We start from the raw sequence: 17,663 nt of genomic DNA, 5'->3' as shown, positions 1-17,663 counted from the left end.
CCAGGTAGAAAAATGGAAGAAGGGGAGAGTAAAAAGATATGTCCCCTTCCTTTTAAGGTGACTTCCCAAAAATACCATGCAACCTTCTTTTATCTCATTGGCTAGAAGCTTGTCCCATGATGTGCTTATCTGCAAAGGAAGGTTAGAGATGCAGTTGTTTAAGTTGTGTGGAAACATGCCCAGCTGAAAACTAGGATTCTAGTATTAATCTATTGGAGCATGGATATTGAAAGGACACTGGCATATTTCTGCCTCATCCCCACTAACCCTTCACAAGTTTTCACAGGAGGGGCTGAGCCTCTTGTGTCTCCACTTAAAACAAGTGGTGAGGGTTTGACAGCCCCCAGGGTCACCAGAGGTCAGAGGTTGAGACGACTAGTACAGATGGGGAGTCAGAAGGCAGTTGATTGGCTGGTGCGATCATTCGGTCAATCAACAAACGCTTACTACTTGCTTCTTCCTACCAGGACCCTGACCCCTAGGACCCTAAGCCTAGGGAATACAGGCTCAAGACCTTGGGAGCTTGGGGGATGGGGGGCAGGAGGGCCTGGACTGAGTCCCGAGGAGACCTCAGCTGAGAGTTAAGCCTGGCTTTGAAGACAAAGGGGAGAGGGCTGGCAGGGCCTCTGGCTGAGCCCTCATGGCACCAGGCTGGTTGGGGCTGGGCCCAGGACAGCATGACTAGGGGAAGGAACGGGCCTGGCCACACAGGGCCCGGATGGCAAGGACTCGGTGGAGGGCTCGAGGTGGATGCGCATTAGAAAGCTCTCTGGTGGCTGGTGTGGGGACCTGGGAAGGAGAAGCACTGTTGGTGGGGGGCAGGGGGAGAAAGCAGCACCTGGGAGAGGGTGGGGGGCACAGGGGAAGCTGTGGAGCTGGCCCCCCCACTGTGGGTCTGGGCCTGTGGGACCAGGTGAATGGCCAGGTGGCGCCTGCAAAGCCACAGCACCCGCTCGTTCTGCCCCTCAGCCCGTCGTGAGCCACAGACCCCAGAGAGAAGCGGGGAGCCCCCTCCAGCAGCTTAGGGGGGTGTCTGCGTCTGGAGAAAGCTGAGGTTTGGGTAAGAGAACAGAACAGACTTCTTACCACAGAGTCAAACCTGATTTGGGATTTTTTTTTTTTAAAACCAGGGAAGTAAAGTGACTGTTTACAAGAAACAAGGAAAGTCAGAGAAGCTTTTTTTTTCCAAAAAAAAATCCCTCTTTCTGCACATAAATCTGATGCTTTGATGCAGCTTCTAAAAAGTCTCGTTCAGTATCTGTGACAAAATATACAATAAAAATAAAGCCTGCTTGTAAAGTGGAGAATTAAGGATTTTCAATCAGTGGTGAAAAGGTTTATTTTAAGTGAGAAAAGGATTGTAAAACATCAAGTATAACAATCTCTTTTATAGCTTATGAGCTACAGTTCGTAAAGCTACAGTTCGTAACCACTGTTTGTAAATGACCCGTGTAGACCCCGCAGCTCCCTGGGGAGTAACGGGGTGAGGGTCCCACCCATTTTAGGTGGGTACCTGAGGTAAGGCATCTGCCCAGGTCCCACCGGTGGTGAGTGGGAATTGGTGCCCCACGTCTGTCTGTCTGTTGGTCTGCAGGAAGTGCTAGCTCTGGGCCACCCCTGAGGACAGCCGGGCTGGGGCCTGGCGGTGTCCATAAAGGCAGCTCCTGGGGTGGGGGTGGAGGGGCAGGTGCCATAGTCCCTCAGGAGAAGCCCGTGAGCACGTGTGGCAGCTGCAGCTCCCGGGAGGGGACCCTGGAGCCTGCTCCCTGGGTTCAGATCTGAGCTCCGCCAAACGCAGCCTTGCGACTGCGGCTGAGTTTCCCCATCTCGAAAGTGACATAATCCTTATAAACCTCACAGGAGGGGCTTGGGATTCTTCCTGGTGAGGCGATCTGTCCTCTGCCCCCAGGCACCCAGGCTCTGGACACGCTGTGTCACCTCACCTGCACCTTGCCTCGGGGGCTGGAGAAGCGGCTGTGGGCGCTGCAGGTGGCTGGGAGCCCCTGGGCCTTCCTCCTGGGACTCAGGCTCCAAGCTCTGACTCGGGGGCCTGGGCAGGGATGGGAGAGCTGACAGGGGCTCGCCTGCCAACATGAGGAGGGTGAGCTGCCCTTCCTCTGAGCCCTTCCCCACCTCTGCGCTCCTTCCCTGCTTCTGCCCTTCCCCACCCCTGTGCTCCTTCCCTGCTTCTGCCTTTCCCCACCTCTGCCCTCCTTCTCCGCTTCTGCCCTTCCCCACCTCTGCACTCCTTCCCCGCTTCTGCCCTTCCCCACCTCTGCACTCCTTCCCCGCTTCTGCCCTTCCCCACCTCTGTACTCCTTCCCCGCTTCTGCCCTTCCCCACCTCTGTACTCCTTTCCTGCTTCTGCCCTTCCCCACCTCTGCAGTCCTTCCCCGCTTCTGTCCTTCCCCACCTCTGCACTCCTTTCCTGCTTCTGCCCTTCCCCACCTCTGCACTCCTTCCCCGCTTCTGCCCTTCCCCACCTCTGCACTCCTTCCCAGCTTCTGTCCTTCCCCACCTCTGCACTCCTTTCCCGCTTCTGCCCTTCCCCACCTCTGCGCTCCTTTCCCACTTCTGCCCTTCCCCACCTCTGCGCTCCTTCCCCGCTTCTGCCTTTCCCCACCTCTGCACTCCTTCCCGGCTTCTGTCCTTCCCCACCTCTGCACTCCTTTCCCGCTTCTGCCCTTCCCCACCTCTGCACTCCTTCCCCGCTTCTGCCCTTCCCCACCTCTGCACTCCTTCCCCGCTTCTGCCCTTCCCCACCTCTGTACTCCTTTCCTGCTTCTGCCCTTCTCCACCTCTGCAGTCCTTCCCCGCTTCTGTCCTTCCCCACCTCTGCACTCCTTTCCCGCTTCTGCCCTTCCCCACCTCTGCACTCCTTCCCCGCTTCTGCCCTTCCCCACCTCTGTACTCCTTCCCAGCTTCTGTCCTTCCCCACCTCTGCACTCCTTTCCCGCTTCTGCCCTTCCCCACCTCTGCGCTCCTTTCCCACTTCTGCCCTTCCCCACCTCTGCGCTCCTTCCCCGCTTCTGCCTTTCCCCACCTCTGCATTCCTTCCCGGCTTCTGTCCTTCCCCACCTCTGCACTCCTTTCCCGCTTCTGTCCTTCCCCACCTCTGCACTCCTTTCCCACTTCTGTCCTTCCCCACCTCTGCGCTCCTTTCCCACTTCTGCCTTTCCCCACCTCTGCACTCCTTTCCCGCTTCTGCCCTTCCCCACCTCTGCACTCCCTTCCCGCTTCTGCCCTTCCCCACCTCTGCGCTCCTTGTCCACTTCTGCCCTTCCCCATCTCTGCGCTCCTTTCCCGCTTCTGCCCTTCCCCACCTCTGCACTGGCTTCTGCCCTTCCCCACCTCTGCGCTCCTTCCCGCTTCTGCCCTTCCCCACCTCTGCACTCCTTTCCTGCTTCTGTGGGTTCACTTTCTTCCTCTCTTTCGCAGTTTGCATCTCTCTTGTCCTCTCTGGGGGAGACATGGTGAGTACCGCCCGACGCCCGCGTTTTCCTTCTCTCCTCTGCAGTAATGTTGTTCTCCATCCCGCCCACCCCAGGTGGCTGTCTCGAAGACTGTCTGCACCTCTCTCATTGTCAGGGTCTTTCCAGCAGGGCTCTGTCTTGAACGGCTGAGGGCTGGAGCCCAGGAGAGTTTGTATTTAATGGGATTTCCAACCGAAATTTAAGCATAAAGTTAGAAACTGGAAGTTGTCATTTATAATTAATTCACTCCTAATAAGCACTAATAGCTCCTAATCATGAGCTCTCTGTTGTGGATTGAAAAAAGAGGTGAGCACGAAGCAGATGGTGGCGAGTCCCCCCTCTCTCTCCCCAGGTGGATATGGAAGCCTTCCTCACACTCACGGACGGCGATTTGAAGGAGCTGGGGATTAAGACAGATGGGTCCCGGCAGCAGATTTTGGCAGCAATTTCTGAACTGAATGCAGGCAAGGTATTGTTCTCCATCTTTTTTTTTTTTTTGATTTTACTTCAAACAGCTGACACACCTTGCCTGGGATCCTAGGTCCTCAGTGTCCCCAAGGGCCCTAGTAGTGGTCTAGCGTTGTTTCCTCTGGCATATCCAACAGAGGCTTGCTTGCATACTTCTCACCACGGAGAGCTCACTACCTCTCAGTGTCCTCTCCCCACTTCAGACCTGTTAGGTTGTTTTGCCTCAGATCCAGCTAAACTATTTTCTCAGGTAATTTCAACCTATGGGGCCGGGTTTTGCCTTCCAAAACACCATAGAAGCAGAGCCTGTGAGCTCCCCATGGGCTCTTAGAGTCAGGTGGATGGGTTTGAATCCCAGCTCACACACTGTGTTGCCTGGGGCAGGGCACAGGGCTCTCTGGGCCACGCTTCCTTCCCTCTTCTGTAGGGCCGTGCCAGGGGGTTGTCTTGAGGTCTGAAATGTTTGCAGAGCAGCTGGTGTACAAAAAGTCCTCACTCTTTCTTCCTGCTCCTCTGTAAATGGCCTGTTCCCGAATGTTGGTCACGTCTTCTGCCATGGCTGGACTGGCTTGCTTTACAGACGGGGAAACTGAGGCTCAGGGCTGGGCAGTGAGTCCTGATGGGAGGGGTGGAGGCAGCTGTAGAGGGCAGGGTTCTGCTGTCAGAAGGGACAGGGGGCCCTGGGGGGGCTCACAGGTCAAGCACTCAAGTGAAATATCACCCTTCAAGAAGGGGCCATGCCCCAGGTAAGGCTTGCTGTGGGTGATGACCGTATAATATGGGTTTAATTGTGCCCACCCAAAAAAGATATGTTGAAGTGCTGGCCCCCAGTCCCTCAGAATGTGGCCTTATCTTGAAATAAAGGTGGTTGCAGGTGGAATTAGTTATGAGGAGACTGTCATGGCCTGGGGTGAGCCCTTAATAGGTCTGATGTCCTTATAAGAAGAAAAGGGACTCCCAGGGGAGAAGGCGTGGGGCAGCGGGGGCTGAGTGGAACACTCGGGACTGCCAACAGCCCCCTCTAGAAGCCAATCCTCCCCTGCAGGTTTCAGAGGCAGCTGGCCCTATGGATGCCTTGATTGTGGACTTCCGGCCTCCAGAACCGGGACACAATGAATTGCTGTGGTTTTAAGCCCCCCAGTTTATGGTTCTTGGTAATCACAGCCCAGGGGACTGTGACACCCAGTCAAGCTGGGCCCTGTGCTGTAAGCTTGTCACTTAGAGATACCCATTCAGTCCTCACAGACCCCACCAAGGTCAGTTCAGTTTATGGTAGAGGAGATGGAGGCACAGAGAGATCAAGGAACTTGCTTAAGATCACACAGCCAAGAAGGACAGAACCAGGGTTGGGGCCCAGAGTTTGACCCGAATGCCATGCTGTACTGCCACAGTCATTCAAAAGCGAGTGCATCTGCATGGGGTGGTGAAAGGCAGGCTTGGGGAAAAGGATGGGGGGAGGTTACTGTTGCAGAAATATGCTTCTCTTATGCTGCAGTCTGTGTGGGATGGGGATACTGTGCAACCATGCTGGTTTTTGACAGAGAACTCAGGTGAGCAGTGACTCCCAGGAGCCCTTCTTGAGGCCGTGTGATGCCCTGGTCTGCTCGTCTGGACCTGACTTAACCTGACTCAGGGCCCCTGCCTTTCCTGGCCTCCCCTACTCTTTTTCTTTTGCAGCCCTGGCTCAGCCGAAAGAGTAGATGTTGTGGCTTGGGTGCTCTGTGCACACATTTGAGATCCCAGCTCAGGAGCCTGTAGAGAGGGGAAGGTATCATTCTTGCGTTTTCCAGGACTTTCCTAGCTGTGGTCCACAGCACTCTGGGTTGTCGTTAAGTGTATTAAAAAGAATGAAATAGGGTAGAAGAGAAAATAACCCAGTTATGTACATATGTATATAAGAAGCATGCGACAGGTTTGTGATATAAAACACATTTCTCACATCATCAATAAAAGTTGGAGTATTTTAGCCTAAATTTTTATTTTTAAATGAGCATTAACCCAGCATCTGCCTCGGCAGCAAAAACCTCAGCAAAGCGCTGAGTTCTCAGCTGATAAAGCACGACACTCCCACCGAAGCTGTCCCCCGTGTTTGAGATGTGTGTGTGCTTGAGTCTGCTTATTAGTTGGCTGGTGTCTTCGTTGACGGTGACAGGTGCCACACCTGGTGTCAGCCACATAAAGGAAGACATCGGGCACAAGGCCCTGCAAAGTAATCTGCCCAGATGGGAATGATGGTGGCCTCCGCTAGCTGGATTGTGATTTCTTAAAAACTGCTTTCCGCCCCTGGGGCACCACGTGAATTAACAAAAAACGAATATGCGCTGTTTTGATAATCACCAAAAGCGGGTGGTAGTTGTTAGCTCACGGTTTGGGAGGCTGGAAGTTCAGTGTCACGGCATTGGCAAGGTCATGCTTTCTCCTGGAGCCCGTGCCACTCTGGTGTTGGCCTGCCACAGCCCTTGGACTTCCTTGGCTGGCGTCTCTACCTGCTGCGCTTCTTTTCTGTTGTCTTCCGGCTTCTACTCCGTGTTCACTGTCCTTTGTTTATAAGGATTCCAGGCATGCGCATTGAAGCTGATCCGCCTTCATTTTGGCCTCGTCTAAATAGTGCGACCGGACAAAGCCTGTGGATTCTTTTGCCCAATGCGCTCAATAACCAATTCCTGAGACACCAGGGGGTCAAAAAGAGAGTTTATGACTAGATGCGTAGTAGGAGAGCAGATGCCTAGCGGCCCAAAATCTGTCTCCCCGAGTTTAGGGGGTTCAAGGTTTTTAAAGATTTTATCAAGGGGAGGTGAGATCATCTTGAATAGCAAGTTCAAAGCCGAAAAGGAGACAGTGTTATCATTATTTCAACGGAAGAACATAAGCTGGAAGGAGGGGAGACAGAGCTATCACTTCAGTACAAAGGTGTAAGCCAAAGGATGGGAGACAAGTTATGTTTCAATAGCAGAATCTAGCTGAGGTGATACATAAATGTCCAAGTCAGAGGCTACGTAATGGTCGACTTCAAACACTTCATTAGCATTAGGGCCTTTCCCTACAAGAAAATGACCAGGCAGAGGGACTAACAGCTCTTACAGTCACAGAGGCGTAAGATAAAAGGCTTTTATAATCACTTCAGCTATCACGGCAGCTGAATTATAGTTTAGGACTTTCAGGGATTCCCCTCTGTCTACCCCAGTATTGCAGAAAGTGAAAAGGAGTATGATTCAGTAATCAAAACCATCCCTTAAGTCCTCATTTCTCGGTTACAATAGGATATTGGAAGCCCCTCTTCACAGATGGGTCCCCACCCTGGCTCGCCTTAAGACCCTGTGTACAGATGAGTTCCCACCCCCAGCAGCAAGGAGGAAGAGGGGAACGCGTGTTCAGTGGGCGATGGGTTCCGACCCCAGCAGGGTCAGGCACGGCACGTCGTGGTCAACCACAGATGATCGCTTGAAGTAGCACCTTTGGTCGGCCTTGACCCATTGCTTCTTTCTGCTTCGTTTTTCGTGATTATCAAACCAGGGCATATTCATTTTGCTAAGTTCACCCAATGCCAAAGGGGTGAAAGGAAGTTTTTAAGAAATCATAATCCCGCTGGCCGAGGCCACCACCATTCCCATCTGGGTATATTACTTTGCAGTGCTTTGTGCCCAATGTTTTCCTTGACGTGGCTGGCATAAATTTGGGTGTATAATTTTGATATCCTACTTTCTTCATTTAAAAGTAAATATGCACAGTGATCCGTGTCATTAAGAACTCTTTTTACTAGGCTAAATTTGCATAGATGTACTAAAATTAATTTTTTTCAAAATCCCCATTTGGTGGATATGTTGCTAGGCAAATATTCTATAAATGACGTTGCAGTGCACGCCTTTGTCTATAAGGTGTTTTCATTATCTCCTTCAAATTCACTCCGAAAAGTGAAATTACTGAATCAAAGGTCTGAATTAAGGTAGGTGAGACACATTCCCACATTGCCTTCCAAGAGGGGCCCCGAGCACCCCATCCAGCGTGGCCGCAGGAGGTCCAGTCTCACTGCTCCTCGCTAGGGCTGCGTACCATCCAATTTGGTTTTTTTTTAACCTTTATTAATTGGGCCGGCCAAAAAAGGTGTCTTGTTTTAACTTCTTTAAATTCTTGATGCGTTGGACCTGTTTTTTTCTCTCCTTAAATGACCATTTGATTTTCCCTTGTGAGAATTTGCGGGCTCTGGGCCCTGAGTCAGGTGTGGATGCAGGGAACAGTCAGGGTTTTCGTGGTCCCCACCTCTGAAGGGTAGCAGCCAGCGAGTCCTGGAACCCTGCCTCTCCCTGACCTCGTTTCTCGGGCACTAAGGTGAAGGTGCTGTTTAAAGATGAAATTGGCTGTCATCCCTTGCTTTATTTTTCAGCCCATGCATCCTCACCGGCTGACCCCAGCGCAGCCCAGGCAGGTCACATTGCCCCCATTTTATAGGAACAGGGACTCAGAGGAAAGGGGGGACATGCCTGGAGTGCCCACAGATAACAGGTAGTTGGGTGTGTCCGACCTCCAACCCTAAGGCTTAAGGAGGAATTTCCCCAGCTTCTTTTATACTGCTTTGGAGGAGAGTCCTCTTGGCTGCCTGGGGGGGCCTCGTTAGCTCCCCTCCACTCCCAGTGGTCCGCAGGGGGCCCCTGTGAGCTCTGGGGAGTCCGTGCGGTGAAAGAAAAGGAAGCCTGTGGTCTGGGCCCATTCAGAGACTTATTTTCTAGCTTTCTCACTCGTATCAGATATCTTCGTGTTCTGGAGCCACCGTAAGGAAGTGCCACAAACCGGGTGGCCTAAAACACTGCATGTGTCTTCTCACCCAGCCTCGGGGGCCAGAAGTCTGGGGTCGAGGGAGCGGCAGGGCCGGGTTCCCTCCACACCCCACAGGGGAGAAGCTGTCCCCGCCTGCCCCTGGCCTCTGCGCTGCCGGCATCCCTGGTGCTCCTTCCGTGCGGCAAAGTCTGTCTCTGCTCCAGCTCCACGCTGCCATGTCTGCCTGTCTGTCCGTCTCCTTGCGTCTAAATTTCCCCTTCTGAAAGGGACATATGTCCAGGGACCACCCTGCTCCGGAATTTTTACCAGTTCCCTCTGTAATGGCCCCATTTCCCCAGAAGGCCCCATTTCTGGGTCATGGGGTTGGAACTTCAGCCTTTCCTTTCGGGAGACACACCTCAACCCACCACAGCAGAGAACAACCTGCCCGAGAGTATTCATTCTTAGTTTGCTTTCCATTCATGACCTCACGTATTCGTTGCTTTTGAAAATACCCATTTAGTGGGCGCTCCTGACCCTGGGCCCTGTAGGCGTGGCGGGGCCCAGCGCTCAGGCGCCTGCGCTGTGGTCCCCTCACTCAGGGAGGTTCACGCCCCCAGCCCCAAGGCCTTTGTGCTTTGGGGGAGGAGTTATTATCAGGCCTTTGCAAACAGCTAAATGGTTTGGTCACAGAGAAGAAGGTCACCCCTTCGCTCCAAGGTCACCTCAGACCCCCCAGAGCTGATGGAGGGGCTGGAGCGCTCCGGCTCCTTCCCCAGCACCCCTGCCACCGGCACCCCATCCTTGCCGACTCCAGCCCCAGCTGACCCAGACGGGACGCCGCCCGCCCCAGTCCCCCGAGCCAGCCAAGGGGCCCGGGGATGTTGGACACCTTGGTCCAACCCAGAGACAGACAGAAAACCAGACATGACAGAGACCGCCTAGAAGTTTCCATGCTCCCACCCAGGCTGCCCGGATGTCCCTCCCAGGCCCCATGCAGCCCTCCGAGGCTGTGGCCTAAACCGAGGTGACGGAAGTGAGAGTGTGGCCCAGGGCCGGCCCAGGGCAGCGTTCAGGAACCACTCCTCTGGTTCTCCCTAATGATGTTTTCCAGACTCCACAGGGTTTGTTCAGGGGCCTGCAGGGCGGGGTAGGAAAGGACTCCCCCAAACAGGAATCAGCATCTTTTGGGCGAGTGGGGAGCACAGCGGTTCAGCTGTCCCCCGTAGCAGGGAGAACTTCAGCTCCCATGGAATTCTCTAGAAAGATGCTGGGAGTGAGACCAGGGAGGAGACGCCCTTCCCGGCCGCCTGAGCCGGGCCGTGTGAGTCTTGGGGTCGGGCTCAGCCTCCCGTCCTGCCGGGGGTGGACCCCTCCCCTCGGGGTGGGCGCTGGGGAGAATCTGATGCGGTGTTATTTAACTCAGGACCCTCTCACTTAGGTAGTTTATTTTCCCCCAGATGCCCATGGGTTTTTCAAGTGTGACCTGAGAATGAACAACACTGCACCAACTGAATTAACGGGTAAAAGATGTAACGTGACTTTCTGTGTCTCAATTTCCCCCGCAGGGCCGGGAGAGACAGATTTTGCAGGAAACCATTCACAACTTCCACTCTTCCTTTGAGAGCAGCGCCAGCAACACCAGGGCCCCTGGAAACAACCCACGTACGTGAGCCTCCGCTCGGGGTTGCTGCCGAGGGGCCCAGCACCTCCGTCACAAACCCGGGCTCCAGCCGCCCTCAGCTCCTCTCGGCTCCACCGGGAACCCCTCTTCCTCCCTTCCCTGCTGAGTCAGTTGGTAACACTCGCCGCTGTCACCAGCAGCCCGGCAGAGGCATTTCCCCCCGCTGTGCCCACCCAGCATGGCTGCGCCTGTTCGGCAAGTGGCTCGGTTCCACCCGGTGACCCATGCTTCCAGCTCCCTTAGTTCATGGCTCTGCCAGAGTCTTGGCGTCTGGTAGGCAGAAGGGGTAGAAGGCACAGCCACCTCTTAACCATCTTTCCCTGGATGGAACACAGGTCACAGAGTCATCTGACCCCACCTGGGTGCAAGGGGTTCCTTGGGAATAATATCCCTCTCCAGGTGGCGGCCCCTCCCAGCAACAGCTCTCACCTTTGGAAGGAGGGAACACCTGTCCCAGTGTAAACTCAGCACCCCCTGCCTCATGTCTCCTTTAAAACTTCTTACCTCTCCCTCCATGTCCAAGCCACCTGTCACTTGCCCTTTTTGACTCCCTTGCACCAAATAATCCTTCCAACCTCTGTCTCCCTTCCTGCTTTATATAGCACTCAGCTCTAGCACCCTATAGCACCCAGCACCTTATAGTACCCACTGCATCCATTAGGCGCTCAGTGTGTTTGTGCTGAGTGCATTTATCTTAAGTGAAAAGGCAACCTTCAAAAGAGAGGAAAAAAGAAGAGAGCCACAGCACGAGCCTGGGTGAGCCTGCCCCCTCTCTGGCCTTCAGTTCCTGTCCGCTCGGGTTCTCCATGCTGCTTGCCCTCATTTCCACAGGACTTTCTGTTCTCAGGTCGGAGCAGAAGGAGCCCGTGTGTAGCACGTTAAGGAAAGACTTCAGGTCAAGTTCTCCAGGCAAAGACGTGGAGAATTTGGAATTTCTTCTAGACCTCATTAACACTTTTTCTCAAAAGGCAATTAGCCTGTGTAGTCCATCTCCCTGCCTCCTCCTGCCATGATATGATATGAGAAGGGCTCAGACTGTAAATCGTGTGGCAGGCTGAAGGGTTTTCCAGCAGGTAATTCATTCCGCTTATGCTGGTTGCATTTCTGTTATGTGCTGCATACTGGAGGTGCCAGCCCCCAGCCACCACGCGCCCCCACCACCATAAGAATCTCGGCAGACAAGAAGACCTGCAAATGGATGGTCCCGACATTAAGAGGCCACATCGAGTCATAGAAGTAGCTTGGGCACTGGGCTCAGGTTCAGAGTTCAAATCCAGTTCGGCGACTTGCCAGCTGTGTGGCGGGGGCAGGTTCCTTGACCTCTCTTTATCCAAGCTCAGAGCCCAGGTGCACAAAGAACTTGGTCCTGGGATGTACCCAGTGGGCAGTGGCCATGCTTGGTCTGCCTCCTCTCCAGCTCTTTGGGGAGGTCCTGGGGTTCTGGGGACGGTCAGACACAATGACTGATGCTAATAAACTGGGCATCTGTCTGTTAGTTACCTGTACCCACAGCCCCAGGGGAGGACACCTCACGCCGCACAGGGCCACCGAGGGGCACACTCGGGAGCAGAGTGAGCACAGGGGTGGCGGGAGGCAGGTACGGTGATAACAAGGGGGTGGGTGACCCTTGATGCCTGCCGCAGGATGCGATTGGTTTGCTTGAATAATTGCACAGGCTGGCACGGAGGTGGAGCTCAGCAGGGTGAGGACGGGGTCGGGGGCATTATCTGGTGTGAGCAGGGGACCCTGGGTGAGGCCTCCGGAGCCCTTCAAAGGCTCCAAGATGTCAAGACAGGGCTTGGATTTGAGGTCCTATAGTAGGAGCCACGATAGAATCCTCATCTTTCAAAGCCCCCCGTCTTTGCCTCTGGGAGCTGGCCCTGGGGGCTGCTATGTCTCATCTGTGCCTCCCGCCATGCTGGCTTTGAGAAGTGATGTCACAACACAACCCAGAACCTTGCTGTCTTCACCCTCTGTCCTTCCTCCTCCCCTCTTGCCCCCACCCTCAGAAGCTGACTTTCCACTTGAGTGAAGACAAAACTGATTTCACTGTGGCCATCTCTCACCAACATCTGTTGCAGCCTCACTAAGCACCTCCGAAAGGAGGCCAGCCACTTTCCCGCGTGGTCGCTGCATCCCCTCCACCTCCCTGCAGGCCGGCACTCTTTCATCTCATTCTGCACAAAGGGGAAACTGAGACCGAGGAGTGAAGCCACCTCCCAGTTACACAGCGGGAAGGCCTAAGCTTGGGGTTAGCTCTGGTGTGTTTCTGAGCCCACACCACCCCCGCGAGCTTCTGCAGACTCCTGGAGCTGGAAGCACTGGGCTTCTCGCTGTTTTGATGTATTGTCACTTCAGAGGTTTTTAAAAGGCTGAGACCTGTTTGTCTCTGAAATTCTTGGCCCCTGGCTTTATAGGTGTTGAGACCTCATGGCTGCTTTTTGCTATAGTCCTGTTATTTTCCTGCCTTTACATTCGCGTCTTCCCCTCTGGGGAGAGGGTTTGCTAGTTGGTGGGAAGCCTGGCCCCACCATCACCCTCCCCGTGGCCCTTCCTGGCCCTCGCATGTCCCAGCCCCACTCCGGGAGGCTGCCCCCCACCCCTGCACACCACCTGCCTCCCTTGCCCAGCGTCCTTCATCCTTCAGCATTTCGCAAAATGCATTCCTTGGGACCTTGGTTCCACAGGATGCCAGTGGGTTTGTTGCAAAGAAAAATTTGATGATGAAAGTGGGGCGAGGCCTGTGATGAAGCAGGTTTGGCAGACACTGGTTAAAACCGGGTTATAGGATCATCTTTGCTGGGGCCATCTCAGGACCCCCAGAACACAAGTGTGCTTCAGCCTCTTCCTGGGGGTCACACAGCCGGCTTCTGGTCCCAAGACACCTCTTCAGAGTGCCCTAGCGAGCCTGCAGTCCCCTGCACATGCTGGTGAAGCCCTGCTTTGACTGAGGCAGTGGCAATGGGAGGCCTCGCAGCCCTGTGGGGGCAGGGGGTCTTCTCAGGGACCACCCATTCCTGTCCTCATAGCAGCTCTCAAACGTGGGACATCAGGGTGAGCCATTCTGACTTGGAGATGGCCAGGACTGGGTCTCTGAAGGGTGGAGGGCCTCGTTTTCCTGCACTGCTCTGATGCAGTACCATCTGTGGCCCCTCTCCTGCCCAACTGCCTTGCTCGGGTGCCAGAGCATTCATTGCGTTGGGGCCGGCTAACCCTGCAAGGGGATTGCTTTGTCCTCCATTCTCCCATTCACCCACCATTTGCTGAGCTCTATGCTGTGCCAGCCCCTTGCTTGTGCTTTGTGTCCAGAGATGAAAACAAGTTGTCTCTGCCCTCAGGGAGCCCAGGGCATCTCAGAGGAGACAAGCCCTTCTGTGAAACACGGCACAGCCATGTGCAGGGTCTGTGAAGGCAGGTGTGCGTGTGGAGAAGCGCGGCACCGAGACAGTCACTGTTGGTGGCTCAGGTTCAGCCCAGATGCGCCCAGAGAGAAGAGCACATTTGAGCTTGAACCTGAGCTGGGTCTTCAAGGTTGAATCTGGGCCCCGAGCTGGCAGGTGGGGAGGAGAAGGAGCATCCTAGATGGGGTCATGGTATGTACGAAGGCGGGCAGCATACAACATTTGCAGATTATGTCATCTGGTGGCAGGTTAGATATTGCTTTTCCAAATTTAGTCCTTTTCTTTGAAACATTTAGAAGCAATCTATTTGCCTGGAAAGAGAACCAAGCCTTAAGTTAGACCAGCTCTGGGTTTTGGTGTGGTGGTTACTTCTCGTTGGGCAGTACTGGGCTTGTTTCTCCATCTCCTTGAGCCTCAGTTTCCCTTTTGGTTCCAAGGGGATAATGAGTCCCACCGTGCAGAGGTCAGATGAAGGTCAGAAAGCGTTTCTCATGCTGGGTGGGGTACATGGACATGAGAACTCTTGATACTGCCTGTGCGTTTGAAATCTTCTCTCATCTCTCCCTGTGTAGCCATGGCTGGTTGGATGAGGCCCGAAGAAGCTGCCTCCAGCAGGAGGTAGCAGCCCAATGGGCTGCTCTGCTGGCATCTGGTCCCCAAGGAGGCAAGGGCTGATGATGGAGCCCTGCCCTCTCCAGCTGCGCCCGACTCGGAGTGTTGGCGACCTCAGGATTCCCAGCAGGGTGGATAGAGAAGCACTTCTGGCCAATGGCCAGAGCTGGTCCAGAGGGCATCAAGGGGTCAGGGAGCCCCTCTCGTGTGTGCCTCTCAGCACATCCAGTGCTGAGCAGGACAGGCCTGGGGCCCGACAGCCACCAACAGCTAGGCTGACCTATGTCCCCAGTAAGCCTCCTGAAGAGCCGGGACACCTACCCAAGAAGCTTCCACTGCCCAGGACAGAAGTGAAGTCAGCAGAGGGCATTGGGTGGCCCCATCCCGTGGCTGCCTGCCCCTGTCCATTGTGAGCTAGATCATCATATCTTAATAGCCAGGAGGTTCCTGTCACTCACAGAAGGGGACCCAATGTTCCCCCCAATAAAGGTGCTCCCAAATCCTGCAGGGCTGGCATGGAGAGTGAGCCTCCTCGCCGGGTGGGTGGGTGGGTGGTGGCCCCTCCCCAGGGAGGCTCTTGAGGGCTTAGCAGGCTCCCCGCTGGCCGCAGAGGCTGCTGCCCCTCCCTGACAGGCCTGAACATGGATGCAGCCTACCTGCCTGAATGGCTGGACACTGAATGCTTGTCCCGCCCCAGGTGTGACGTCACCCGAAGCCTTCAGGTGAGACCCAGGACCCCAGGTCCCGTTTGGCTGAGCCCTTCAGAGTGGGGTCCCACTGGCTCCATAGAAGCTCCGTTTTTGTTTCCATGTGGGGACTTGATTCTTCAAAAAATTTTTGCCACTCCACATGTATTAAATAATGTTGCATTTGTCTTCTCACTTTAACTTTACTGAGCGAAGGCAGAAAACACTGCTCAGCTTTCTCCCAGTGACAGCTTTTAGGCAGCCATGCGTGCAGTGTGCCAGGCACTTCCAGAAGCTACCTTGCCTCACCTTCACAGTCACCCCGTGAAACAGCCTTAAAACTCCCCCTCCACTCAGAGATAACCGCGACACGTGGTGTGAACTGGATTTACCAAGGTCCCACGCTTGACGAGGGTCTCACGTCAGAGTTCAAATTCTCCTCCTGACACCTTGCTGCCTTTCAGCCTGTGGAGATACGTTCCAGCCAACAGGGAAACAAAGCCACCTTTATTTAGTCCGTGCAGTGGTTCAGTTTTATTTGGGGATGGGGGGAAAGGTTCTTTCTGAAACACTGCAAATAGCTTGGAGGTTCTCGGGTTCTTTTAAGATTTCCAACAAGCCTGAGGACTACCTGCTTTGTCCTCCCTTCAGACCAGCGTGCTCAACTCTGTGGAGCATTCTGGAAGCAGAAGGCGATGTGGCCCCAGTCCTGAGGGAGGTGGCGTGAGGCCAGAGTCCAGGGGGCCCCAAGGGCAGAGCAGGTAGCTGGAAAGGCTGTGGGGGGTGGCGCTGGCTCTTCACGAGGAGGAACATCCAGGGGTCGAGCCGACAAGGAGGCTGGGTGAGTCTTTGCCAAGGAGGTCGGAGACGGGAATTCGGACGTCGTGCAGGGATTGGGCCAGGCTCGAGGTGCCGGGTGGAGGCGGTGTAAGGCTAGCTGAGGGCGTGCAGTGGGTTTGCCTGGCAGGGTTGACCTCAGGTGGAGGCTCCTCCCTCCTACTTTGGGGTGGTGATGGTTTTATTGTGTGAAATCCCGTCATTTGAGGAACCGTTCTGGATCCCCTTGGGGTCTACTGAAGGTTGACTGGTGCCCCTCTGAAAGCCGTGTCAAGTCCTAACCCGTGGGGCCTGTGAGGGTGGTGGTATTTGGAAACTGGGTCTTTGCAAATGTATTAAAATGAAAGTGGGTGGGCCCTAAATCCAATGACTGGTGTCCTTATAAAGAGAGAGATTTGGAGACACAGGGAAGAGGGCTGTGTGACGGAGGCAGGAGTTAGTGACCCATCCACAGGGGACGCCGAGGGTGGTGGGCAAACCCCAGAAGCTGGAAGAGTCAAGGAAGGATCTAGAGACTTGGGAGGGAGCGGGGCCCTGCTGGCAGCTTGACTGGATTTATGGCCCTCAGAACCACAAGACAAGTGTTGTTTTAAGCCACCTGCTCTGTGGTGCTCCGTCACAGCAGCCCTGGGAAACTAAGACAAGTCCGTTTCAGCCCTGGAACTCTGCAACAGCTGTAAAAAGAAAGGGGCAGGCAGGCCATGGTGGCTCAGCAGGCCGAGTTCTCGCCTGCCATGCTGGAGACCCGGGTTCGATTCCTGGTGCCTGCCCATGTTAAAAAAAAAACTTATAAAAATTAAAAAAAAAAAAAAGGGTGGGGGCTTAGAACCTGTCTTCTACCTTCTCCAGTCCTCCCTGTTCATCTTCTCCATCTTACCCTTCAGTGCAAAAAATATGTAACCATTCTAGAGTCTTCCTCCCGTTTGCTGAACTTCCCCTCTGTGTGCACACACCTTACTATTCCTGTGCCAGCGTTGGCCCCATTGTGGTGTCCGGTTTGGTCAAGCAAGCACTGGCTGATTGTTACTGTGAGGGCATTCTACCGATAGGTTTACATCATTAGTCACTTGATTGCATCTACAGCTGATTGCATCTACAATCAAAAGAAATTGCCATCTCCCCATTCAATCAGTTGGAGATCTTAAAGCAAGAACTGAGGATTTCAGCATTCAAAATTAAGAATAAGAATTTCCATCTCTACTTCAGCCAGCCAGCTTCTCCTGGGGAATACAACTTCCCTTTTTCAGAGTTTCCAACTTATGGCTTCTCTTGGGGAATACAGTTTCACCTTCAGTGAGGTTTCCAGCTTGTGGCCTGCCCTGCAGAATTTGAATGTTCAAATCCCTATGGTCATTCTAGCCAATTCCTAAAAGAAATCAATTTAGATAGATAGATAGATGATAGCTCGATAAATAGCTGATAGATTGATAGGTAGATGATAGATGCATAGATGATGAATAACAGATCCGTCCTGTCACCTGTTTCTCTGGAAAGCGCTGACTAGCACTGGTCTCTGTCTGCTCTCAGACAGACTGAGGGTTGCAAGGCAATGTTCCCAGCGCCCAGCGATGAGCCAGCAGAGGGGAGCCCCCCCCAGGCTTAGGTCTGGGTGGGGGAGCACTACCCCCGGGGTTCCAGGAGCCCCTGCCCCCGAGCCCTCTCACCCCTCCCAGTCCTCCTCACCTCTCCCAGGTGCCCACAGCCTCTCCGCTTCACTTGCTCACCACTCTTCAGGCAGGACGATTGCCTC

The 17,663-nt window shown here is 54.2% G+C and overlaps 1 protein-coding gene across 1 annotated transcript in view; it reads left to right on the top strand.

The window, feature by feature from the left end:
• Nucleotides 1–16,603, top strand: part of ANKS6 (ankyrin repeat and sterile alpha motif domain containing 6) — a 65,360-nt gene extending 48,757 nt beyond the window's left edge. The window contains exons 14-16 of the mRNA XM_077140187.1: nt 3,826–3,942; nt 10,262–10,358; nt 14,351–16,603. Of these exons, the coding sequence (XP_076996302.1) occupies nt 3,826–3,942; nt 10,262–10,358; nt 14,351–14,400 (264 nt within the window). The 3' untranslated portion in view covers nt 14,401–16,603. The remainder of the gene's footprint in view (nt 1–3,825; nt 3,943–10,261; nt 10,359–14,350) is intronic.
• Nucleotides 16,604–17,663: the final 1,060 nt, after the last annotated feature.

Source organism: Tamandua tetradactyla, chromosome 2 (genome assembly GCF_023851605.1).
Source record: "Tamandua tetradactyla isolate mTamTet1 chromosome 2, mTamTet1.pri, whole genome shotgun sequence".
Classification (NCBI taxonomy): domain Eukaryota; kingdom Metazoa; phylum Chordata; class Mammalia; order Pilosa; family Myrmecophagidae; genus Tamandua; species Tamandua tetradactyla.
The sequence above is the reverse complement of the archived record's forward strand: the minus strand, read 5'-3'. Positions and strand labels throughout refer to the sequence as shown.